The sequence below is a fragment of the Taeniopygia guttata genome, chromosome 2, assembly GCF_048771995.1.
Source record: "Taeniopygia guttata chromosome 2, bTaeGut7.mat, whole genome shotgun sequence".
NCBI lineage: Eukaryota > Metazoa > Chordata > Aves > Passeriformes > Estrildidae > Taeniopygia > Taeniopygia guttata.
In genome coordinates, this window is record NC_133026.1 from 111381473 (window position 1) to 111403190 (window position 21718).

The 21718-nt window shown below is 33.1% G+C and overlaps 1 protein-coding gene across 4 annotated transcripts in view; it reads left to right on the forward strand.

Annotated features, from left to right (window-relative positions):
- SNTG1 (syntrophin gamma 1) overlaps positions 1-21718 on the forward strand; it is a 313217-nt gene that overhangs the window by 168877 nt on the left and 122622 nt on the right. For 2 of the 4 annotated variants that reach the window (XM_012571962.5, XM_030266184.4), the window contains exons 4-7: positions 8985-9041; positions 14765-14822; positions 17129-17172; positions 17280-17321. In XM_012571962.5, the coding sequence (XP_012427416.4) occupies positions 8985-9041; positions 14765-14822; positions 17129-17172; positions 17280-17321 (201 nt within the window). Of the gene's footprint in view, positions 1-8984; positions 9042-14764; positions 14823-17128; positions 17173-17247; positions 17322-21718 lie in introns of those variants that run through there. The other 2 variants (XM_041713898.2, XM_072924644.1) reach the window with 2 other exon arrangements.

Below are 21718 nucleotides of genomic sequence, written 5' to 3' on the forward strand. Positions count from 1 at the left end.
AGACTTGATTTTTTTTTCTATTTTTCTCAATTTTATTCCTGATATATTAGGTTTCGTTTGTTTGCTTATTTTTCCTATGTTTTACTTTGTTTGGTTGATTTTGTTCTGTTCTTTCTATCATTCTAGATAACTGACTGCATTTATCTTTCTTTTACCTGAATTCTACAAAGCAAGGGTTTTCATTAGCAACTGACACTGAATGTCTCAGAGAATAAACTCCCTAAACATAAATAAAAAATTTCTGACTGAGGAAGAGTAGTATTCTTAAATTTTACAGACAAGTAGTTACAGTAAAAGTAATTTTTAATCTGTTTAAATAAGTAATCTTTAAATAATTTGATTATAAGGTTTTGCTTTATCACTGCTGTGCTGGTATGGAACGAAAGGCTATTACTGTGTTTCTAGTTCAGAACAGTGTCTCTTCTGTTTGTTGAGTCTGAATCAATTTGCATGCTCCTCTGTGTAGGATAGACTTTAAACAGGCACTTAACGTTCCAGCAGCATCCAGATCTGCATCCTGCAGAATAATCTAAGTAAAATCAATGGCTCCTTAGGAATGAAGTGCTGTTTAATGGGAGTGTATGGGATAAGGACCTAGTTCTTAATTTGGAACACTTCCTTTTGGTGTTAGAGAGTTCTAGTTTCCAAAACTAAGGAGGTGCAAAGAAACATTGTTTCTTCTTTTGTGTACAGTTTGAACTAAGAAAATAAAATGCATAAAATATTATAAGCAAAATAATAGTGTTGTAGACTAAAAAAGGAATCTGTTTCTTTAGTGGGCTGAAAAATTGATAGGCATTAGTGAGGGTCCTGCAGCAATTTTACCAATAGCAATTCCATACGGCATCAACCATCAATCAAATGATCATGGAATACATCTAAATTTGAGCATCAGTTGCATCAATAAGTATTAAACATATTTCTTTTAGTGTGCAATAAGAAAGTGTTGCTTTCCAAGACAAAGAAGAGTAGTGGGTTCAGCATTATGCTGCTAGCAGATATCCAATGTAGATTTGAGCTCCGGTGCAAATGACCAAAAGTGGGATGAGAACATATTGTGAAACTCAAAGTGTAGAAGACAGTGTTTTTACTAATCCAAAATAAATCCTTGCCTGTGGAGAGTTTTTGTATTATGGGAAGTGTATGCCTCAGCTGCAGTGGCTTGTGTTGGAAGATAAGACTGCTGTCCCTTAGGTCAGATATACCATTTTCTCCCAGAGCAGTTATGAAATGTCCCAAAAATAGTTGAATTAAACCATGTAGGAACCTCATCACTATTGATGGCAGAATTGTAGACTATCTTTACATATTCTTTTAAGCACATTTCTTTAATTACTTGAAATTATGCTCACTAAAGTTTGCTGTATGGTGTTCCATATAGCAATGTGCAGTGAGGCAACTCCCAATCTTTTTAGACATACATTGAAATAGCTTGGACTAACCAGGATAGCCTAGTGTTGAACTTAGTGAAAATTATGATGGGAGAGGAAATAGCCTAAGGTGTGGCATATCTGAAGTAGATTTGTTCCTAGTAAAGGTTTTAATATTTGGCATTCCAGAATCAATTTTTGTTTTATTTTAGAGGTAATTCTCACATTTTCTATCACCTTTCATGATCATTTGAAATTCAAGGAAAAGGATTATTATGCTCAAGATAAGCAGTTTATCTGTTTATTTATTTATTTATTTATTTATTTAAAAAGCTGTGGATTTCTGCTTCTTTAATAAATTTTGTTTATTAATTGTACTGAGAATTTTTTTCTACACATAGAGTCAATGTGTGTGTAAGATCCATAAATTAAGGATATGACAATGAACCATCTGACAGAATGGGTGATTTGAATCAGCTACTCTTTTTTCTAAAAGAATCAAAATAAACTGCAAGCAGGTGGCAAATCATTGGCTACTGGGATAGTTTCCATTTTTACAAAATTGTATTAAATATTCTTTTAAGGGGTCATAGATTTTACAAAATACTTCTAATTCACCTGATGATAACATACAGATGAGTCATATCTCTGTCAAGTAATTTATTTCTATGCTGCAGTGTAGTAAATTCATTAATTAATTGAACATTAAGAAGTTATTTTAGTGCTTTGATTTTTTAAATTAAGGATCTTTAGGGAAAATTTGTGTGAAGGTCAGTCATTACTCAATATTAACAAAAAGTGAATGAAGGTGGGTTTGTTTTTGGGTTTTTGGGGTTTTTTTTGAGAATTGATAAAACAACAGCTCTAAGAGTCGCATAACTTTTGTCCAAGCGTTTAAGTGAGGTTGATACAATTGTATCTAAATGTAACCTATGGACTCTAATTGCTTTTGCAATAAAGATAAAGCTATCAATAAACACCTTTAGTAAGGCCAGGATGTAACACTCTCTCAGTGTTGCACTGCAGCCAGATCTGTTTTCTGATATTGTTAACAACACAGTCATTTTTTTTTACTGTAAGCATAAAAAAAAAAAAAAAAAGAAAAGATGTTTCACTTTTAGGGTTGCCTGTATGCTATTGTAAAATCAAGTGCCAAAAGATTCATTAATACATAGAGTAATAAAAATACTAGCTGTCAGAGATGATCTATTTCTTTTAGTTTTGTATAAAAACAAAAAAATAATTAAAACTTTTACACAATGTATTTCTTGTTTTATAAATTTCAGTAATACAGTTATTAAACATTTTTAAGAATAAATTCCAATTCAGAACACATCACTTAATGATGATGTGCCTGGAAAGTCACATGAAGCTATTAAATTTCTCTTGCTTGAATATTTAATTTTTTTGAGACTTCCTGAGAATTAATTTTTTATCTGTTATGTTGGATCATTCTCTTTTGAAAATCGTGAATTTTCTTGTATATATTTTAGTGTTGGTAAAAAAACGTTCAATTAACATTAGCAATTCTAATGAACAGAAATAGAAGAAAAAAATTAAAAGCTTAAAATGGTAAATAAATATTTTTGAATTATTTTCTTTATTGTCTTTATTTACAATTTTTATTCTGATGTGTGATTGAATATTTTAAGCAATGCGAAAATTGAACTCCCTGTCTTGTAAAGAATTGCAAATATGTGCATAGATAGGTCACCTTTCTAGCACTTTCCATTCTTGTTACCTTCACAAAGCTACCAGTAAGAATCTTTGGGTTTTTTTATCTTTTTGGCATCTGTCAGGTATTCAGTGGAGTGAATCAATTTTTTCACTGAAGTCGTCAAGTATCTATCAGATGGGGGTAACTTTTTTTGTCTGCCAATCTGGACAGCTTTAAAGTGACAACCTGACAGATGTAAATATGATTATTTAGAGAAAGCCTAAGGCAGCTTATTTTTCTGAAGCTACTTTAAAGTAAAAAGCATAGCAATCATCTGAGGTTAAAAATGCCATTTTTGATGCCAAATTTGAAATAAAATAATCACTTCTCATTGGAACAAGGCCTTTCCTTCACAAGAAAGAAAAATATTGCAAATCAGAAAAAACTCAGAGAAGCCAAAACTTTGATGGCAGTGGATGATGGAAGGCAGTAGCTGGAAACTGCAGAGAATGTGCCTTAGAAAACCTGGTGGGAGTTCAGATCCTGACCATGTGTTTATAGGTTTCTTTCTATTTTATTTCTATACTAAGAAATGCTGTACTTCTGAAGTGAATCAATCATATGAGTTTAAATTTTATAAGCAGATATTTGGGTGAATGTTTCAGCTTTCAAACATAGGCTGCAGGACTGGAAACATTTTGAAGTAAGAACAAATGAAGGGCTGAGAGCTTTTTTTTTTATTCTAGTCACTGTTAGCAGCCTGTATGACACCGCTGTGTTTGCCACCCTCAGTCTCCAGCACAGATGCAGAGGAAGGGGGATTTCCAGTTGACCAGGCATGTTGCAGCCCTCCCTTACTGCCAACCTCCCCCAGTTGCACGAGGAGCTGAAATAGTGAGACAAGCTTCAAATGCCACATGATGGAAGTTGTTAGCAGATGAGCAAGTGTGCTGGCAAACCTTGTTAACACTATTAATTCAAATTGGAAATGTGACTGACCTATGTCCTGTGTCCTTTACACTCAGAATGAGTATAAAGCTCGCTCAGGTAAATTAATCCAAAGAAATGTCACTAAGAAAGAGCAAAGCATTATCAAAAAGAGGACTTAAAACCTTGAAAATGTGTGCAATTATTAAATAAAAATTTAAAAATCCTCATTATGTGCTCTTATTTGAAAATGTAGTAGGATTACTAATAGCTGATAAACTATATGAGAGTGTGGCCTTGAATGTATTGTGGCATCAAATGTTAACAGGTTGATCTATGAAGTTGCTGCCAGTGTATTGATTTTATCCTTATACTATACATTTTAAAATTTACATTATAATATTTTCCTCCTGTTTTCCTCCTACATCTTTCCATGTCACTGTGATATTCTAGATTCCTTTCCAGGTCTATTCCTTTTTTCCCCACCTTCTGTTTTGTGCTGCAAACCTTTCAGCTTTTTATCATGTTCTTCCATATGTAAAATACCTTGGTCTCTCTTCTAATCCTCTGAAAAGAGAAGTCTTGTTTTCTGTCTGTACCTAGACAAACTAATTCTTTATACCTTTACTCTTTTATGATCAATATCCAGACTCACCAGATGAATAACCTCACGCTGGGAAAAAGGTTGAGAAATGGTATATTCAAGTTTCACATGCTGTTAATTCAGTTTTCTGAAGATTTTTGAAGTTACTTCATCCTTTTGTTCAACATGTATTTGACTTCTTTGATAGAGACACATTATTGGATTATTAGATCCCATTATATCATTGCTTTATATTATAAAAGATATATAGTTTGAAAAGATTACTAACTAAATACTTTTTTTAAGAATCAGTTAAGTAATTATAAACTTTATTTTACATCACATACCAGTGAGTAGGAAATACTTGTATTTTTATTGTGCTTCAAGATGTAACTAAAAAATAACATTAACTCCTGACTAAATATAAATACTTAATGATTACCTAGGATTCTGTGTTTTCCTTTCCTCATTATTTACTGTTGTTCTGTGCTCACATGGTCATTCTTCACGTCTGATCTCCCTTATGATGGCATTTATGTTCCCCAGAAGATCTTATGGATTTTAAGACATTTTAGTGGCTCTTTAAAGAAAGCCTCAAAAACATTGTTTCTGTTTCACTGCATAGATCTTAGGAATTTTTTTTTTTTTTGCAAAACTCTTTGCTGTCCTTTCTAGTCAATTTTCTGAGACACATGGAAAATGCTGACAGCATGGAAGCAGCTTTGTGTTTTTCAATACAATCATGACTACTTTTGTTCTGTTCCAGGAAACAGCTAGAACACTACTCTGAATCTTGCTTTTAAGAGTCCTAGGAGCTCTAACCTTCCTTCTGTTTGGTATAATGCAGATAAAAAAATGTGAAAATGAAATTACAAGCTCACAGAACACTTTGTAGTCTTGATAGTGAACTAAGTATCTTTTCATCTCAATGAAGTTTTATTTTGTAAACTTGGAAATGAAGTTTCTCTTAGAATTTGGAAAACCACTGCAAATTCATAGAATATCATGTAGTGGAAAAAGAGGGGAAAGCATGAAAATACTAATAGAGAATCAATAGAACACCAGTATTTTTAACCTCAACAACAAAATAGTCAGTCAGGATACTTCAGAGCACTTCATCACTTGTACAAAATTTTTTGCCTCCAGAGTTCTTGCTGTTTTATTAATGAATAGTTAAAAATATTTTTAAGAACTTAAAACTATTAGACCAGAGAAAAGCATTTTATTATTGTTATTGTTCACTTGAAAAGCTAATTAAAGGCATCAGAACAAAATAATTTGCTTCAGATTGCTGGTTAAATGTCTTTTGTGCATTAATCATTGTAATAAAAATACATTAAAATATATTGCTTTGCCAACAAAGTATATTTCATTCACATGAGTTGAAAATGGCACAGAAAGTTAAGCTTCATTTGGGGTTTTTAAGGGTTTCATATAATAAGTCATATGCAAATCAAAAAGTAGGACAAAAGAGTTTTCTGCCAAAAAAAAACTTGTCCAAAAAACTTGGACAAAGGAGTTTTCTGCCAAAACACTTCAAATCAAGTATCTATCATCAAAATACTTATTCAAGTTACTTTGTAAGTCAAAAGGGAGGGATTTATCTTTCTCAAGTTAAATTTGACATCCTGCTGCTATAGTCGATGAAGTTGATTAATACCTAATTTGGACACCTGCTTTGACTCACCAGGATTGAATGTCTTTAATTTTTTATCGATTACAGAAATTTATCGATTACAAAAATAAATTTGCATTGACCAATGGCTGATTAGAGCTGGGGCTTTATCCTAAACAAAAATTCAGGTGTATGAAATGTCTGATGCTTCTATCTGTTCTGGAAAAGCTGCTTCACTGTAAGGTTTATATGGGGTTTTAAATTGCAGACTATGTGATTATTGATAGTTTACTAAAAAAAGATACAACTTGTATGTAATTCTGAGTTGTACTTTTGAAGGTAATTTGCATGTTTGTTATTGTTATCTGACTTGATGTAAAGAAAATGTAATTCTGCAAATAAGCAAAGTATTATTTCTTTATTGTAAGACTGAGAGATGTTTTTGACTTAGCCTAGATTAAATACAATGCAATGCCTTCCCTTCACATTACACATGACTCAAGTGAATCTAGTTTGCAGTGTTTTTGAAGTGAAATTCAGTTCAGTAACTCTCTGGTCCCAAAATATTTAAGATTAAATTTCAATGGAGATAGAAAAAAAACTAGAAAAATACTAGACACAATCCTCTGAAAAATTATGTTGTACTGAAAAAGTGTCTTGAAATTTTTATGGTTTCCTTCCTTACTTTTATGCAGTTTTGCCTATTTAGAAATATTCCATGCTAGCATGACTTTTTTTTTTTTTTCACATAAGAAAGTAATGCTGAACTCCAATGTGAAATCTTTTTAGTTTTCTGTAAGACTGGCAAACTCACAGAAGACCCTGGATTAGGTGTTTTCAGGACTATCTTGATTCTGCCTTTACTTGAGTGAAAACCAAAAAGGATATTTTATTGACTCTTTTTTGTGGGTACTTTTTTATGGGTACTTAGGTGCATATTGGGCTAGGAAAGACAAGGACAGAAATATTCTTCAGTATGGTTTTCTATTAGGTTTTTAAAAAATGTTACTTCAGTTTAGAATATGTTCAGATGCCAGTATATACAGTGACTACTGACATATCATGAACTACAAATTTTATGAAGTTACATGTTTTTAACTGAGAGTGTTGCTTTGTTTGAAATTTAATCCGTGTGTTGTCCTTTATTCCATTCATGGTTGATGTAACACTTGCCAGTTCAAGACAGTTCAGTGAAAGGCTGCTATTTTTCAGTTTCATCTTAGCACAAGTGTGTTCTATTTGATTTCAACATGTATAACAAAAAATAACAGAATATATTGACTAGAGTGTACAAGTCAAGTTCATGTTCTTGACTCCATGTTCAACACAAGCTTGAGGTGAAAACAAGATGAAGTTACAGGAAAAATATAGCTCCCAGTGGAGCCACAGCTGAGTGTGTTCTAAGCAAAATATATACCTTTTTCTTAGAGTAAATATTTGCAAACATTATGAATTTTTCAAACATTAGCCTAAATTAATCAATGGTAGTATCATTTTAGGCAATCCATTTTGTCTTTCAGTTCAAAACGTTCAATGTGTTTATGCTTGCTCTTTCCACAGTTACTCAGTTCATATTTGCTACAAATCTGAAAAAAGAAACAAAGTGACTTGGTTTTCAACAAATGTCCTTTTTGTGGAAAAACCTTTATGTTGTAGATCCTTTATTTTCCTTCCTGTAAATGAAGTAAGGAAGAAAAAAGTATATCTATATGTATTTCATAATTTGTGTCACTGCTATATTCCTGATGATCTATGCAAATCTGACTGACACTGACCATCTATGCTAATTGGGCTGAAATAAAAATAGTTAAATGCAACATGCATGCAGACTTACACCATACAATAGATATAATTAAATGAATATAAAATCTAGACCACATGTAGAGGATATTCAAAAATCTATAAAATTGATATATTTGAATCTGGATATTTGGTATATCTGCTAATACATTATATTACCACTACCTAAATGTACTAATTATAAATGATCTGTAGTTATAAAGTCAACAGACAGAGTAGGAAAAAACCCAAAAAAGTATTTTTTGTAAATGTTCATATCTTAGACAGATAGTAGCCTACAGTTGTTACAGCACAATTTTTTTAGACAAGCAATAAAAGGAAAAAGATGGGCTGCTTTCAATAGTTGTAGGTTATGATTTTTAAATTTATGGATTTATGATTTTATGGATTATGATTTTTAAACAATTGGTATGTGATCAACAGTGACTGTTTTTCTATTAGCTTCTAGTGGCTTTGGTTTTGTTTTGTTTTGGTTTTTTTTAATTTGGATCATTACTGTTTTTTGAAGTGAATTCATGCAATGTGTGCACTTGTTAGGGTTTGGTTAACATCAGTGAGTGGTCTTGGCATGTACAAACTGTTTTCCTTTCAGATGAAGCTGAATTGAGAAATGCACTGCAGGAGTACAGTGTATATACTTCAACGTGTAGTGATCAACCTTCAGGTGGAACCAATTTAGGACTAGTCAAGGCCTTAACCTCTGAAATGTGTGTGTTGTACCATAGCTGTCCAACTCCAAAGTTCTGGGGTTTTTTAAGCATTGCAGTACTTGCTAGATGGTGTGAATTGGAAAAAAGATTTTTTTTTGTTTTTTTTGGTGGTTGGTTTTTTTTTTTTTTTTGAGACAGGATCTCTTCCTCCATGCTTTGTCTTTTTCCTGTGGAGCATGGCTTCCATGGGATTTTTCAGTTCAGGAACTCAGAACTTCATTAAAACAATGAAAATCAATGTTGAAAAAACTTATTGAAGTATGAATGTAGTTGTTTTGGCAGAAGACATTAAATCTAGCAAAACTTGATTTCTTTTTTCCAGGAAAGAACAGTAACAATTAGAAGACAGACTGTAGGAGGATTTGGATTAAGTATAAAGGTATGATGCTATTTTTGGTCTATTTATTGCATTTTACATAAAGTATGTCTTTGTATATAATCTATGTTACTGTTAGTGAGTCCAAACTATTTTAGAGGACTAGAAACAAGACAGGAAACATATTCTTGTATGTTAGATACTGTTACAGCAGGCAACCATAACTGTGCTGCCCCATGGAATGGAAGGCAATCATTCCCTTACAATTCAAGCTGACCAACTCTGTAATAAGGTTTGACATAAGAGTTGTGAAGTGTTTTCAATTGTGTAGACTGTACTTGTGTTCAGCTTCTCTCTAATTTAAATAGTTATTAATGAATGCTAAATTACAGTGGCAGGCACATGGAACAGCCAATAAATTCATCATCAATTCTGCTACAAAGAATACCACATTAATCCATTGCAATTCATTAGTGGGACAGAAAGTGTTACTGCGTGCTCGTGTTGTTTAACTTTCTGTAGATCAAGCCCAGACAGCAATTTATCATGTTACTATGTTCTTGCTTTTGTCAGTAAGTTTTAAGAACGTATACAAGGGTAGGTGATCCTTTTTAGGAGAGGGAGGAAGGGCTAATAGTTTTTGTCATAGTAATATATGATTTTGAAAACCTTACCTTAGCTTTGAGTCTGAGTGTAGACAACACAAGATTAATTTTATCTTCTAAACACAGCAGTTCTCAGTCTCAAGATAGCAATGGAAAAAATGAAGTGTATTTCACATGCATGCAAGGAGGCCTAAATTATGAATATAAAGTGAAAGTATAGATTTTCCTATGACATCTGCTGGTATTGACCTTATATATGACTAATAAGAAGGATTAATGTGCATTTGTGTTGTCATTGATAAGAATGTGACTGAATAGAAGTATTAATTTTTAAAAATGTCTTTGTGCTCTTATTGTTATCTTGTTGACCCATGAAGACCTCTGTTCAAGTAAAACTAATTGCTATTTTGTCACCAAAGTTTCTCATCAGTTTGGTCAACAGCATTTACGTTTTTTTTCTGCTCCGGTATCATTATAGGTTACAGTACATTGAATAATGATGAAGTAATGAATGTCAATGTAAAATCAAGTATATGGATAAATGAGGTTTTCTTTAAATGCTGCTAAGAAATAACTGTTTACAGTAATGACTTTAGATGATTGAAGAACACATCTCAAGAGTCAATAAACTTGATTTTTGCATATACTTTACAATGAGTTATCATTTAGAATTAACATTGCTGACAGTCTCAAGATCACATTATTTAATTATTATGTACATTGCATAAAATATCATTTATAAATATAACTTCAATAGAGAATATGCAATGGTCTTGCTTAAATTAATAGAGTTCAGTTATTCTTAACTTTTTAGAGTAAGATACTTATATTCTGTCATTGTTTTATATCATAGATATTTTGATCAAAATTACCCAAAGTATTAGAAAGGTGAAGAGAAATAAACTTAGGTGTGAATAGACAATTTTAAATTTTTTAAAATAACTAGCAATCAGGTGATGAAATCCCTTCAAAAATATCATTAAAGAGCAAAGAGCTATCTTTAAAATAATGAGACTCAAGCTTGCTTGGATGGCATAGATTAGATCATGAAAATGAAAAGTTTAATTCTGTGGTCCAGGATGTTCTGTCGATAGGTTTCAGGTAGTATGATTTATTACTATAAAATTAATTTTTTAAAAAAAAAATCAGTGTTTGTGGAACCTTTTTTGCTAGGTCTCTTTATTAGTAATTTTACATTCTCACAAAGGTGGACAAGCAGTTGGATAGCCAAAACAATCTAAAAATTAATACATTCTATTACTATAATTTTAAACTAGTTTAAGAAACAACTCAGAACGGGAACTTACAGTATTTGTTTTCAATTTAGTAGGCAAACTTTATTAAGACATGCTGAAACTGACTTTTTATTTATGGCATGAAATGACTTGTCAGTTCCAAATACTCCAAAAGTCCAGTTTTCAGTTTAAAATTCAATCATGGTTTGCTTCTTGCAGATCAATACAAGTTTACTGCTCTGATTTTGTTTTGTTTTGTAGGATTCCTGATCTTTACTAAAAAACTTATATTAAGATTAATTTTAAATAGAAATTTAATTATTTTGAATTTATGCCAGAAAGTAGAGGTCTACAAGTCACCCTAAAGGAGTGAGAAGCACTGAGGCCTCTCCTCCTTGTGCCAATAAATTCATAGCCCCTCGAACTACAGTAGTTTCTGTCATTTTACTACTCTCAGACTAACTAAAAATAGGGGTTATTTGAGAACTTGCTTTCTGGCTGTGATGTATGTCAGAGGATTTTGTTTATCTGAAGTGTTAATTACAACAATACAGTGATTAATGACACTCACTTTAGAATACTTGCTTGGGCTTGGTTATGAATTTGCCTAGTTTCAGTTGTCAGGTCTGGGCCATTATCATGAAGTCACCGTTCAACTTTGTCTTGAATAAATTTTGAAAATATCCCATTGCAAGTATTGTGAACTCTTGGAATTATTCTTTTTCTGAAGAGCAGAGAACAAATTCCTAATAATTCCAAAATTAAACTAATTTTTTTTTCACCTCTCTATGAGAGAAACTCTTCTTCTGTAAACTGGGTAATCCAACTATATTTGTAAAAATCAGAGATTCAGATAACTGCTTAAGAAAAACTCTTGATTGTAAAGTTGACTTTTGTCCAAGACTTAAACATCAGCCCTTTAAGAAAGGAATAGCCATGGACATAGACAGAATTTGGGAAGTGTAATATTTCAATCATTTATCACATCTCTGACAAGTCTGAGAGGCAGAGCCTCGACAAAAGAGGATGCTCAGTGTATGATTTCTGCAAGAACATCCTATTTTTCAATAATTGGACTGTGGTGTTCCTGAATAAATAGGCAACAAAATCGATCATTAAACAAATTGAAGTTTTTGGTTACAGTCTGACTTCTGGCAACCAGTACTCAGTACACTGCCATTATCCTGCCTCAGTTTTGATCATTCTTTTAAAATGGTGAACAGCATCAGAGGTCTTCTGAGATTCAGTTTGACTTTCCAATTTAATCAAAAAGTTCAGTGTCCATAGACCTTAAAGCTATTTTTTCTAGTGGAAATGCTTCTTTTTGGTATCAGGTCATAGTCCCCTACATTGTCTTAATGCAAATGATGGTAAAGTCCAACAATTGGTCTGATCTTTTATAAGCTCTTTTTTGTAGAAGATAAAAAATTAATTTCCTTGTTATACTTAGAACCAAAATCCCCCAGCGTTTGTCAATAAAAGTTACTGCTTTCAAGTGCACTATTTTTCATATGTCAAAAACTTCTGGAAAAAACCCTCACACATAAAAACTGGGATAAGAAAAAATCTTTAGGAGTGTATCATGTGACACTTTGAAAGGAGGTGTGGGTGACCTCTCACCAGTAGTGGCCAACATTCAGGACAGTGACCTTCAAACAGCTTCCAGTGATTAGAGCTTCCTCTGCCTCTTCTAGCAGGACCACCGCTGCAGGTGGGCATCTGCTGTCATTCCAGGCTTATCCCTGCTTAAGGAAAAATGACAAAGAAAGTTTGCTTGACAAAGATCATTGTTAGAGTCTGGTAGAGGTTTGAGCCATTAAGTCTTGAACATCACTATTTGATGTATTTCTGTCCATCCTCTGGTGTGACGTTATAAGTACATGTCTGTACAGGAGGAAGAGAAAATTTAAAGCAGTGAAAAAGTTGCCTCTTTTCCCAGAGGTTTCTTCAGAAGAGTGTCCCCTGAGACTGTAAAACTGGATTTTAGACATGCATACACTTTTTCCTCTACAGGACAGAGAATGAAGTATGGAGAATGCAGGATGCAAGGCTGCAGTGTCAACCTGAAGTAGTATTCAACAAGATGTTGGCAGAATATACACAGTTTGCTACAAATTGCTAACAGTGACTGAGTATAGATAATTGGTCAACTACTTGCTGTTTCCAGTTTTGATTTTTTTGTTTCTTAGCACAGCAGGTACTACATCCTTTTACTAGTTTAAAAAGAAGCCTTCATACAGGTCAGACTCGGATGCAATGAGAGGAGATAATTCTCTTCAGTAGGACACCACTGAAAGCTTCCTCAGATCTGTAGTGTAAATGGGTTTAAGTAGATTCAATACAATGAGAGAGGAATAATCATGTTGTGTGCATTGCAGGCTGGCTTAGTAATAAAAGTAATTTCCTACTTTAATGGAGTCTCAGATCTAAGGAGGCAGGGAGGCTGTTTTAAACCTCACACTTCTTTGCTGGGCTTTAAGTATCCTGGGTAGTGTAACATGTATATAATATTGGAAGCTTAGGAGGAAAGTGACACAGTTATTTTTTCTGGTTGTTTGAAAAGTTTTGAAGAAATTAAATTTGCATGTGACTAGAAATTTTGGAGGATATAGGTTAAAACTTATTAATTTAGTGATCTTGAACTCATTATCTGCAGTGAAGCCAGCTTTTACTGTTGCTATTCTTCTGGTAAAAACTATTGAAAGATATTCAACAAGCTATAATACTGATATGTTCCATTCTTGTCAACACTCATCTCATGCAATGTGAGAACTTTACTTGTAGACATATAATTGTTGTCATATTACTGAGATCCCTCTTAGCTCATTGTTTTTTGGGCCATTTGCATTGATACCACTAGCAAAAGGAATATTTTTCCTATTTAACATTCTGTGGCTACACAGGAAATTAATCTTTATTCCATGACAGAAAGAGGTGTTGAGTGCAGGAGTCTGGTTTCAAATGCTTTGATATTGCATGAAGAAGGGATGTATGCTGTTCCTTAGGGATTGAAATACCTTTGTCAGTCCTTTTCACATCTTAACAGAGTAAAAATAATTTCCAAAGTAATATCTGTCTGCTGAAAAGAAGAGTAAGCAAACCCTTAACCTGTCCATTCCTAGGTAAAACAACAGTGTGGCAGACATTGGTTTCTGGTGACCTGAATTTGTACACCTTGCATTTGAGTGTATGCTTTGATGCTCTTGTCAGAGGAAAAAGTTTGTGTCTCTCTGTATATTTGCCTTTACTTTCCTTTGAATTTCCTTTTCATTTAAGATTTTTTTTTTTTTTTTTTTACTTTGTTCTTAAGCACCATAAATATTTCCAGTGTCAACAGGATAAATTGAATGAAGCAACAGCATTGAATTGTTGTCGACTGTTGAAACTATCATCTGGTTTTCCTTTATTTCTCCCCGTTTATTGAACACCTACTGTTCCATTTCTTAATGCTTCTTTTTTCTGTTCCTTATTACTTATGCCACTGCTTTCCTCACTCTTTGTGCTTGTGTGACAGACAGAAAAAAATAAAGGCTGCTTTTGACATGAAAAATCCAAACCTTCTCTCTTGTGCTTTTGTTTACCTCCTTCTTGCCAGCGTGAAAACTAAGTGTTCACAGTGTGATTGCCATTATAGTTGGATGCCCATTCTGCTTTTACAGGACACATTTCAAACATTAGGCTCTCCAGAATTCAAAGAAACTGATGTCCTTTGAGTGTGGTAGAGTTCTGAATTCACTTCCTGAGCTAATGATGGCAACTGAGAACTTATTTATGTGAGACAGTAAGGAATTAATCACAGTATATTCATTAAAAAAAAGAGGAAGTGCAGAATCAGTTATTTGCTCAGTCTCTCTAAAAACTGCATTTAGAGAAAGGGTAAAATATAACTTTAAGTAAAAATATATTTTTAGTGACTGACAAATATCGCCATTTATTTTGTTTTCAGGGTGGAGCAGAACATAATATTCCAGTAGTCATTTCTAAGATTTCCAAAGAACAAAGAGGTGGGTATTAGGTATCAGCTTATTATACTGTACTTTAATGTTCCCTTTAAAGAAAGATATATTAAATCTTGACATTCTTCAGTCAGTGTTAAACAAATGCTATTGTTGAACCCTTTCTCTCCCGTGTCTTTAGATCTCTCTCTTCCTCAGAAATTTTTTCTGAAAAAGTACAGAAACTTTTATAAAATATAAATAGGAAAGTAATAGGAAAGTATTTGAAAATAAATAGAAAGTATAGGAAAGAAATAGAAAAGTATGAATAAAATGAAAATATTTCATAAATTTAACAAAAGGCAATGATTTAGTGGCTTTGACTTCCCGGAAGTTATTGTCTGAAAGCTGTAGTAGATTAAATGTTTGGCTCTTAAATCATGGTAACACAGCAGGAGAATGCATGACTTTTTAACCTGGTTACTCTGGTAGTATTGAGAGTACTTTGACTACTGCATAAAGTCTTGGCCATACATTTTTTAATAGTAACAGAGCTGGTGCTGAATTTCTGTATTAATTTAACTGGCAAGATTTTGAAATTATTGGAATGATACATGGATAATAGTTAAACAGCTCAAGATGTGCACAAGTATGAAGGAGGAAGGTTGTGAACCAGTACTAATATGGTGTATTTAATATCTTTGTTAAGTTTGCATGTATTTCTGTAAGGCCAGAAATGCAAACTTGGAAATATTTCCCTCCATCTGTAATGCAATAATTCTAGAATTCAGCTTCTCCTCAACTAAAATGTGCCAGTATATAAAAAAAAAATCTCTTACTCACCCATTCAGATAGAGATGTATGGAAGAATCAGCATATTGAGAGCCAAAAGCCAATCCTGAAAGGTAGATGTGAAAGTTGGGAGTTGGGGAGAATAAAGAGTAGCATGGAATGAACCCCTAAGGCAGGCAATAAGGTTAACCTTAAGAATTTATACTTATGATTACAGTCTTTTCAGTATACATGTAACTAATACATAAAGATGTGGCATATATTACATGCAGTAGCTATTAAAATGCTATTAAGCACTGCAGGAAAAATAAGAAAGATATACTTAAGTTTAATTGAGCACACTGAAGTGCAATTTTATTTCTGTCATTAGTTTTTTTGCTGCAGTAGCTGTTGCATTGTTTTTAGCCCAATACCTAGCTGTGATATAATTTTCATTACTGCTTTCAATAAAAATACTGCTGATTTTTGCAGAACTAGCTTTGAGGACATCTCTTTTGTAAGAGACTGCTGTCTTGAGATGTAGAAAATGTCATGCTGTGTTCCCGGACTAGAGAACTTTGATCGAGAAAATGCTGTTTTACCCAAAGCCTATGCCTCAAAGTAAATCACAATATCTGTCCTGCACTAATTTAACCATCTGTTGTTAAATATAGCTAATAGGACCATTCCATCAAACAAGAACTTGAGTACCATAATTTACATCAATATTAATTCCAGTTTTACAGCTCATGTAAAGTTTTTGGATCAAGTTCAGTGCTAGCTTTTTTCAGACAGTATCTTCTATGTTGATATGGAATAGATTTAGGTAATAATTGCATGTCATCTGTTAATATCCCTTAGCATGGTCTCAAAGATTATTAATGCCTTTACAGCAAATAATCTTTGTTATATTTCTGGTATGCTTATAAGGTGTATTTGAGTGAGATAACTCTGAAATGAAACACAGTGTTTAAAAATAGGAAGTGTAGAATTAGATTTTATAAATGTCTTTGTGATGCAGTTTTGTTTTAAAAATCACATTCAGTTTGGCTGTTGATTTTTTTACAATATTGATTTTCTAGCTCTTCAGTATATGTAAGTGTTATCCAGAATTAATAGTCCCTGTTATTTATCAGAGTTTATCAAAGATGCAAGATCTAAAGGGTCCTTTATCTTAGGTAAAAACATAAAAATTAAATTTATTATTCATAAGTATCCCTGAAGTCTCTATGTTGCTTTTTTCTCTTTGTAAGAAATTATCTCTCACAGGTAAATAAGATCTAGTCCAGCAGTCATTTTCTATTCAGAAAAATATGCCCCACCTTACCATAATAGCCTGAAAGGTGCTAGTGACTGATGGATGAAGTTTCATAGTCATGTGCTTTGGCTAAGTAGCGTCTTTTATTGCAACACTGTTACACAAGTATTTTGGGTTTAAAGAAGAAATCACAAGTAATTTATTTGGAAGTTTTGAGTTGGGGTTTTTATAATGTTTTTGTTTGAAATTTTAAAAGATGATGCAAAAGTATTAAATAAGAATTCTTGTACAGAAAATGTTGGATGTTTTGTACAAAGTGAGTGAAAAATATGCTTTCTGTTTTCAGCGGAACTTTCAGGTTTGCTCTTTATAGGAGATGCAATTCTACAGGTGAGTAAAACTGCAAATCATTTTATCTGTATTTTTCTAGAAAAGTGAAATGAAATCTATGCTTATGAAATGTAGAGTAAGTCTTTTCTTTATCTTTTTAACAACAGATTAATGGAATTAATGTGAGAAAATGCAGGCATGAAGAAGTGGTGAGCTTTTCTGTTTTTTAGTCTACTTTTTTGTCTTTTGTAGCTGCTGAAATGATAGTGTATGCTGATAGCAATGCAGTGGCATCAGCTGTTTTATTGTTATTCCTAAATAAATATGCCTGTACCTTCTAGCATGACAAGTAACAAAGTGCAATCTTTCCTTCCTAAGTATGTGTGATTGCTCTTCTCAGATAGGCTTTTCTATATTAAAGGTGATTGTTTTATTATGAAGATTTGAGCTGTACAAATTCCAGCATTTCTTCTTCCAGCTAATAGCTGTCAAATTTCAGCAGTCCTACACCTTTCTGGCTGTGTGGGGTCATTTTAATTTCAAAAGCTGTAATTTGCGCTATGTTGGAGATTTGTTGTTTGGTTACTTTTAATCCTATTTAAAAATGGAGAGAAAACTGTCCATCTGCCGCTCATCCTCTGGCTGTTCCTTGTGAGGGTGCTCTTCTCCTTTTGTTAAGATGCTATCATTTTGGGTATAAAATAAAATTTTATTAAGGAGATTCCTTCTAAAGAAGAAATTTTGAGAGATCTGTTGTAGGCTGGTTCCACTGGTGAATCAGTTTTGCTAAATGCATCATGTACTTTTTAGCCATATTTTTCTTTGACTCTTCTTGTATACTTTCAGAAGCAGAAAACCCTTTATTTCAGAAAACAATGCCAAAAATTAAAAAAGTACCAAAGAAATTCCATTAAATCCTATTTAGCTCCATAGCATTTGTATCTGTATTTTAAAAATAACATAGTACTGACATATTTGAAGGCTTCTCTTTCTTAATCTTTGCCAACTCAAGGACACTCATTGTGTTTCATCCAGCATTCTGCTCTGTGTCAGATCATCAAACATGTGCTATTCAGGTATAGAAAGCAGGAGTTAGCACAGGTGTAGTTCTGATGGAGAAGTTTAATGCAGGCTGAAAGATTAGATTACTGCACTATTCTTCAGTGTTTTTGTTTATGCACACTTGTTTCCTTTTGGAGATCTACTGGAAATCCTGCTTCATTCCTCAGAGTTCATTATACCCCCTTCTGAATATACTGCTTAATAGTTGTATTTATATTGCTTTTAAGTTTTGTCTGTGCAACAATGATCAGGTTGTAAATGTTTTATAAGTTTACTGCAGTTGATCTGTTTAATATGCATTAATATGGCAAATCTCTCAGTGGGATTTAAATGTTAGAATTTAAATGTTGGAACTACAAAACATGAGAAAGATATTACTAAAAGAGTAGCCTTGTACACTCAAATGTGGATTGAAAATTAGTTAGGACATCAGGATTTTATTTTCTGTTTTCTGAGACATTCTCTAAACCCTCAAAATGATACATAAATCTGTTGGGTATTTATGATAAGGTTGAAACCCATTCACAGGAGGAAAAGAGGTTTTGGAAAAGCTGAAAGGGGGGGATTAACACAGAGTAGCAAGTGTTATCATGTTAAATTTTGATTTATACCTTACTTATCTAACATAATCTTCTTAAACTCCTTGTAGGTAATACTCTATGAATTAAAAAAAAAATAGTATCTTACCAGTTTTAAATGTGCATTTATGTATTTGCAAATGGTTTAGGAATTTAAGAAGCAAATAAGTTTTAAATTAAATCTTTATTTTAATTAAGAATAAGTTTTAATATTTAATAGCAAATATTGACTAATATTTAAATAGGATCAAATGTTCATATGATATTTCATAAAATAAATTATACATAAGAGTTATAGATATATAATATAAATGAAAAAGCCAAAGTAAATGAACTCTGATAATCAGTTTTTTTCAGAAACATTCACTGTTATATGCTACGTGTTTATAGAGTAGATTTGTTGTAAAGCTGCAATAATGGTAATATATGTGATTCTGCATTGTTTGGTAACCTGTGGGTTTAGGCTTAGCCCTCAGTACAGAGTAAGTACATCAAATGGTGTGCCAGCAGGAGTCACAGGTAGGGTTTTGTCTGCAGCACGTCCTTTGCAGCTTGAGTTGCTCTAGGATTGCTGTCCTGTGGGGTCTCTATCAAATACAGGATCTGTAGCTTTAATCTCAAGGTAATATAGAGTAAATAGAAGTGTGTGGAGCCGAGTTGCTTGCAGCAGGGAGTTGAACAGGAGTTGAGACTTAATTTTCAATCCTTATTGCATCTAGGCACTTTTGCAATGGCTCCGCAGGATGCCTGAACTCATAGCTTTGTTTAGTTCTGATTTTTTCTGTACCTAATTAAGGCTTAGCAGGTACAATGTTCTGTAAGGATATGTTAGTGTTTGGGTTGTCTTAGTGTCTTAGAAAATTTTCATTGTAAACCAGTGGGTAATTTTTTTCAGTCGGTAATTCTGAAGATACCTGTAAAAAATTCAGACTTGCATCTACAGTGTGACTCCGATGAGCATTTATTATTTTCCTACATGCAAAATGGGTTGCTGCTTGTGGAAACCTTTTAAGCATATGCCAAATCTACATAGCTCTGCAGTGAAAAAAATCTGTGGCATAATCAGTGCAGCCTATTGTATGAAACTGATGATTAGTCAACCCTGGTATTTCATCTTGTTTTACTGATAATCATGCTATGTATATAAAATGATTTGAGTTTCAAAATTATGTAGTTTATTCAAACTCATGGCATCTTTCATAGCAGAGAGAATTGTTCCCCAGTGTACAGTGATCTTAGTTGACGTTGGGAGCGCTTTGTTGTCTTTATTGTCTTTCATGACTTGATAGATAGATAGATAGATAGATAGATAGATAGATAGATAGATAGATAGAAATACAGACAGATGGACCCTAGATAGGTAGGTTTAGTCAGTTCTAAGTGTACCTTACTGGAACTCTTTATGTGGTTCCTTTCTGATTTTTTTTTTTTTTTAGCTTTAGGTGAAACACTTAAGCTTAGTTTTCTGCTAGTAGAAGGCGAAAATATTGTTCATACTATGAAAGCCCATGAGGAATTTCTGTCAAAGATTGACTGTCAACTTGTTGTTTCTCCTGGGTTTTAAAGAGCCCCATCTGAGTACAGCATAACACTGCTTCATTCTTAGTGCTCTTATGTGGTAAGGTAAAGACATGGTCTCTCTGATGTAGTGCCAATACAGGAGGAGGCTGCAGAAAAAAAAATAAACTATAGCAATTAATCACAAAAAATATCTGTCAACATCTCTCAAACTGGCAGTTTCAGCCCAAAAAAATGCAATATGAACTTGTATTAGAAGAAGAGTCCACTATATCTATTTAAATACACAACTTTGTGCTCTTTTTACTGAGGGTGTTTTAATTATTCCTTTTTTAGTAGACTCTCCTTTAAATTTTTCAACAAGAATTTTAAAAGGCTGAAATAATGAATATTCACAGACAGATCAATGAGTTTTGGCTTCTGTCTAATTAATATGGTCTAACAATGCATAGCTTGTCAGTCCACACACCTAGTGGATGTGGTTATACACCGTAATAGATATCATTATTCTTAAGACTGGAAATTAATGTAGTTCTAGCTTTTAACTCCATTTATTGTCCAAACATAAAGATGGATAGAAAAGCACCAATATAATACTGTGGTATGGATGATTTTGGTGGTTCTGGGTCTAGCCACCATGTCACTAAAAATGGACAAGATTTTGGGAGAGAGTGAGTGGCTACAAGTAGGAGAGTATGTCAGTTCAGCTGGATACTACAAAAAACCTTTTGTTGGATCTACTGCTCAGGGTTGTAGTACACCAAATTGTCTAGAGCCAAGGTAGAATTCCAGCTGAATGAAAGCTGATGATTGAGTTAGTCTTTGTTCTTAATGTTGCGAATAAAACATCTCAGATAATATCAATAACTATGGTTACATATCTTTTGGATCTTAACATATGTTTTTTTCTCATAGGAAATAGAAGAAATTAAATGACTATGAATATGGAGTAATTTCTTATTTCTTCTATTTGGGGAACATTCAGGGAATGTTTCAAATGTAAAATGACTGCTCGCATGTGTCAGTTAAAGTGGCATTTGGGCATTCCTTGAAAAGTAACAGGAAAAGCTCATGTAGTCACAGGTGGCTATAAAGACAGAGTAGATATTCAGGCTTTGGTGGATTTTATGTATTGGTACTACAATATGTAGACTGTGGTTCAATTCAGCCACTGCTTGCATTTTGCACAAGACACCATTTTTTCCAGAAGCATGACCTGATGTGAGATGTTCTCATGCACTGCATTGAATCTTTTGTTTCTCCCTTTTCTCAACATTCACAGCAGGGCTGTAACTGTGCTGACTCTCCATGAGTCATTTATGTTATATGGAAATGATAGTGTAGGGATTGTTGTTGCTTAACTGCAATCATCTGCAGCTAATGAAACTCTTACTCTGGCCTTTCTCTTTAAAACTACAGTCTCATTAAAACTGATTTTCAAAACTCAT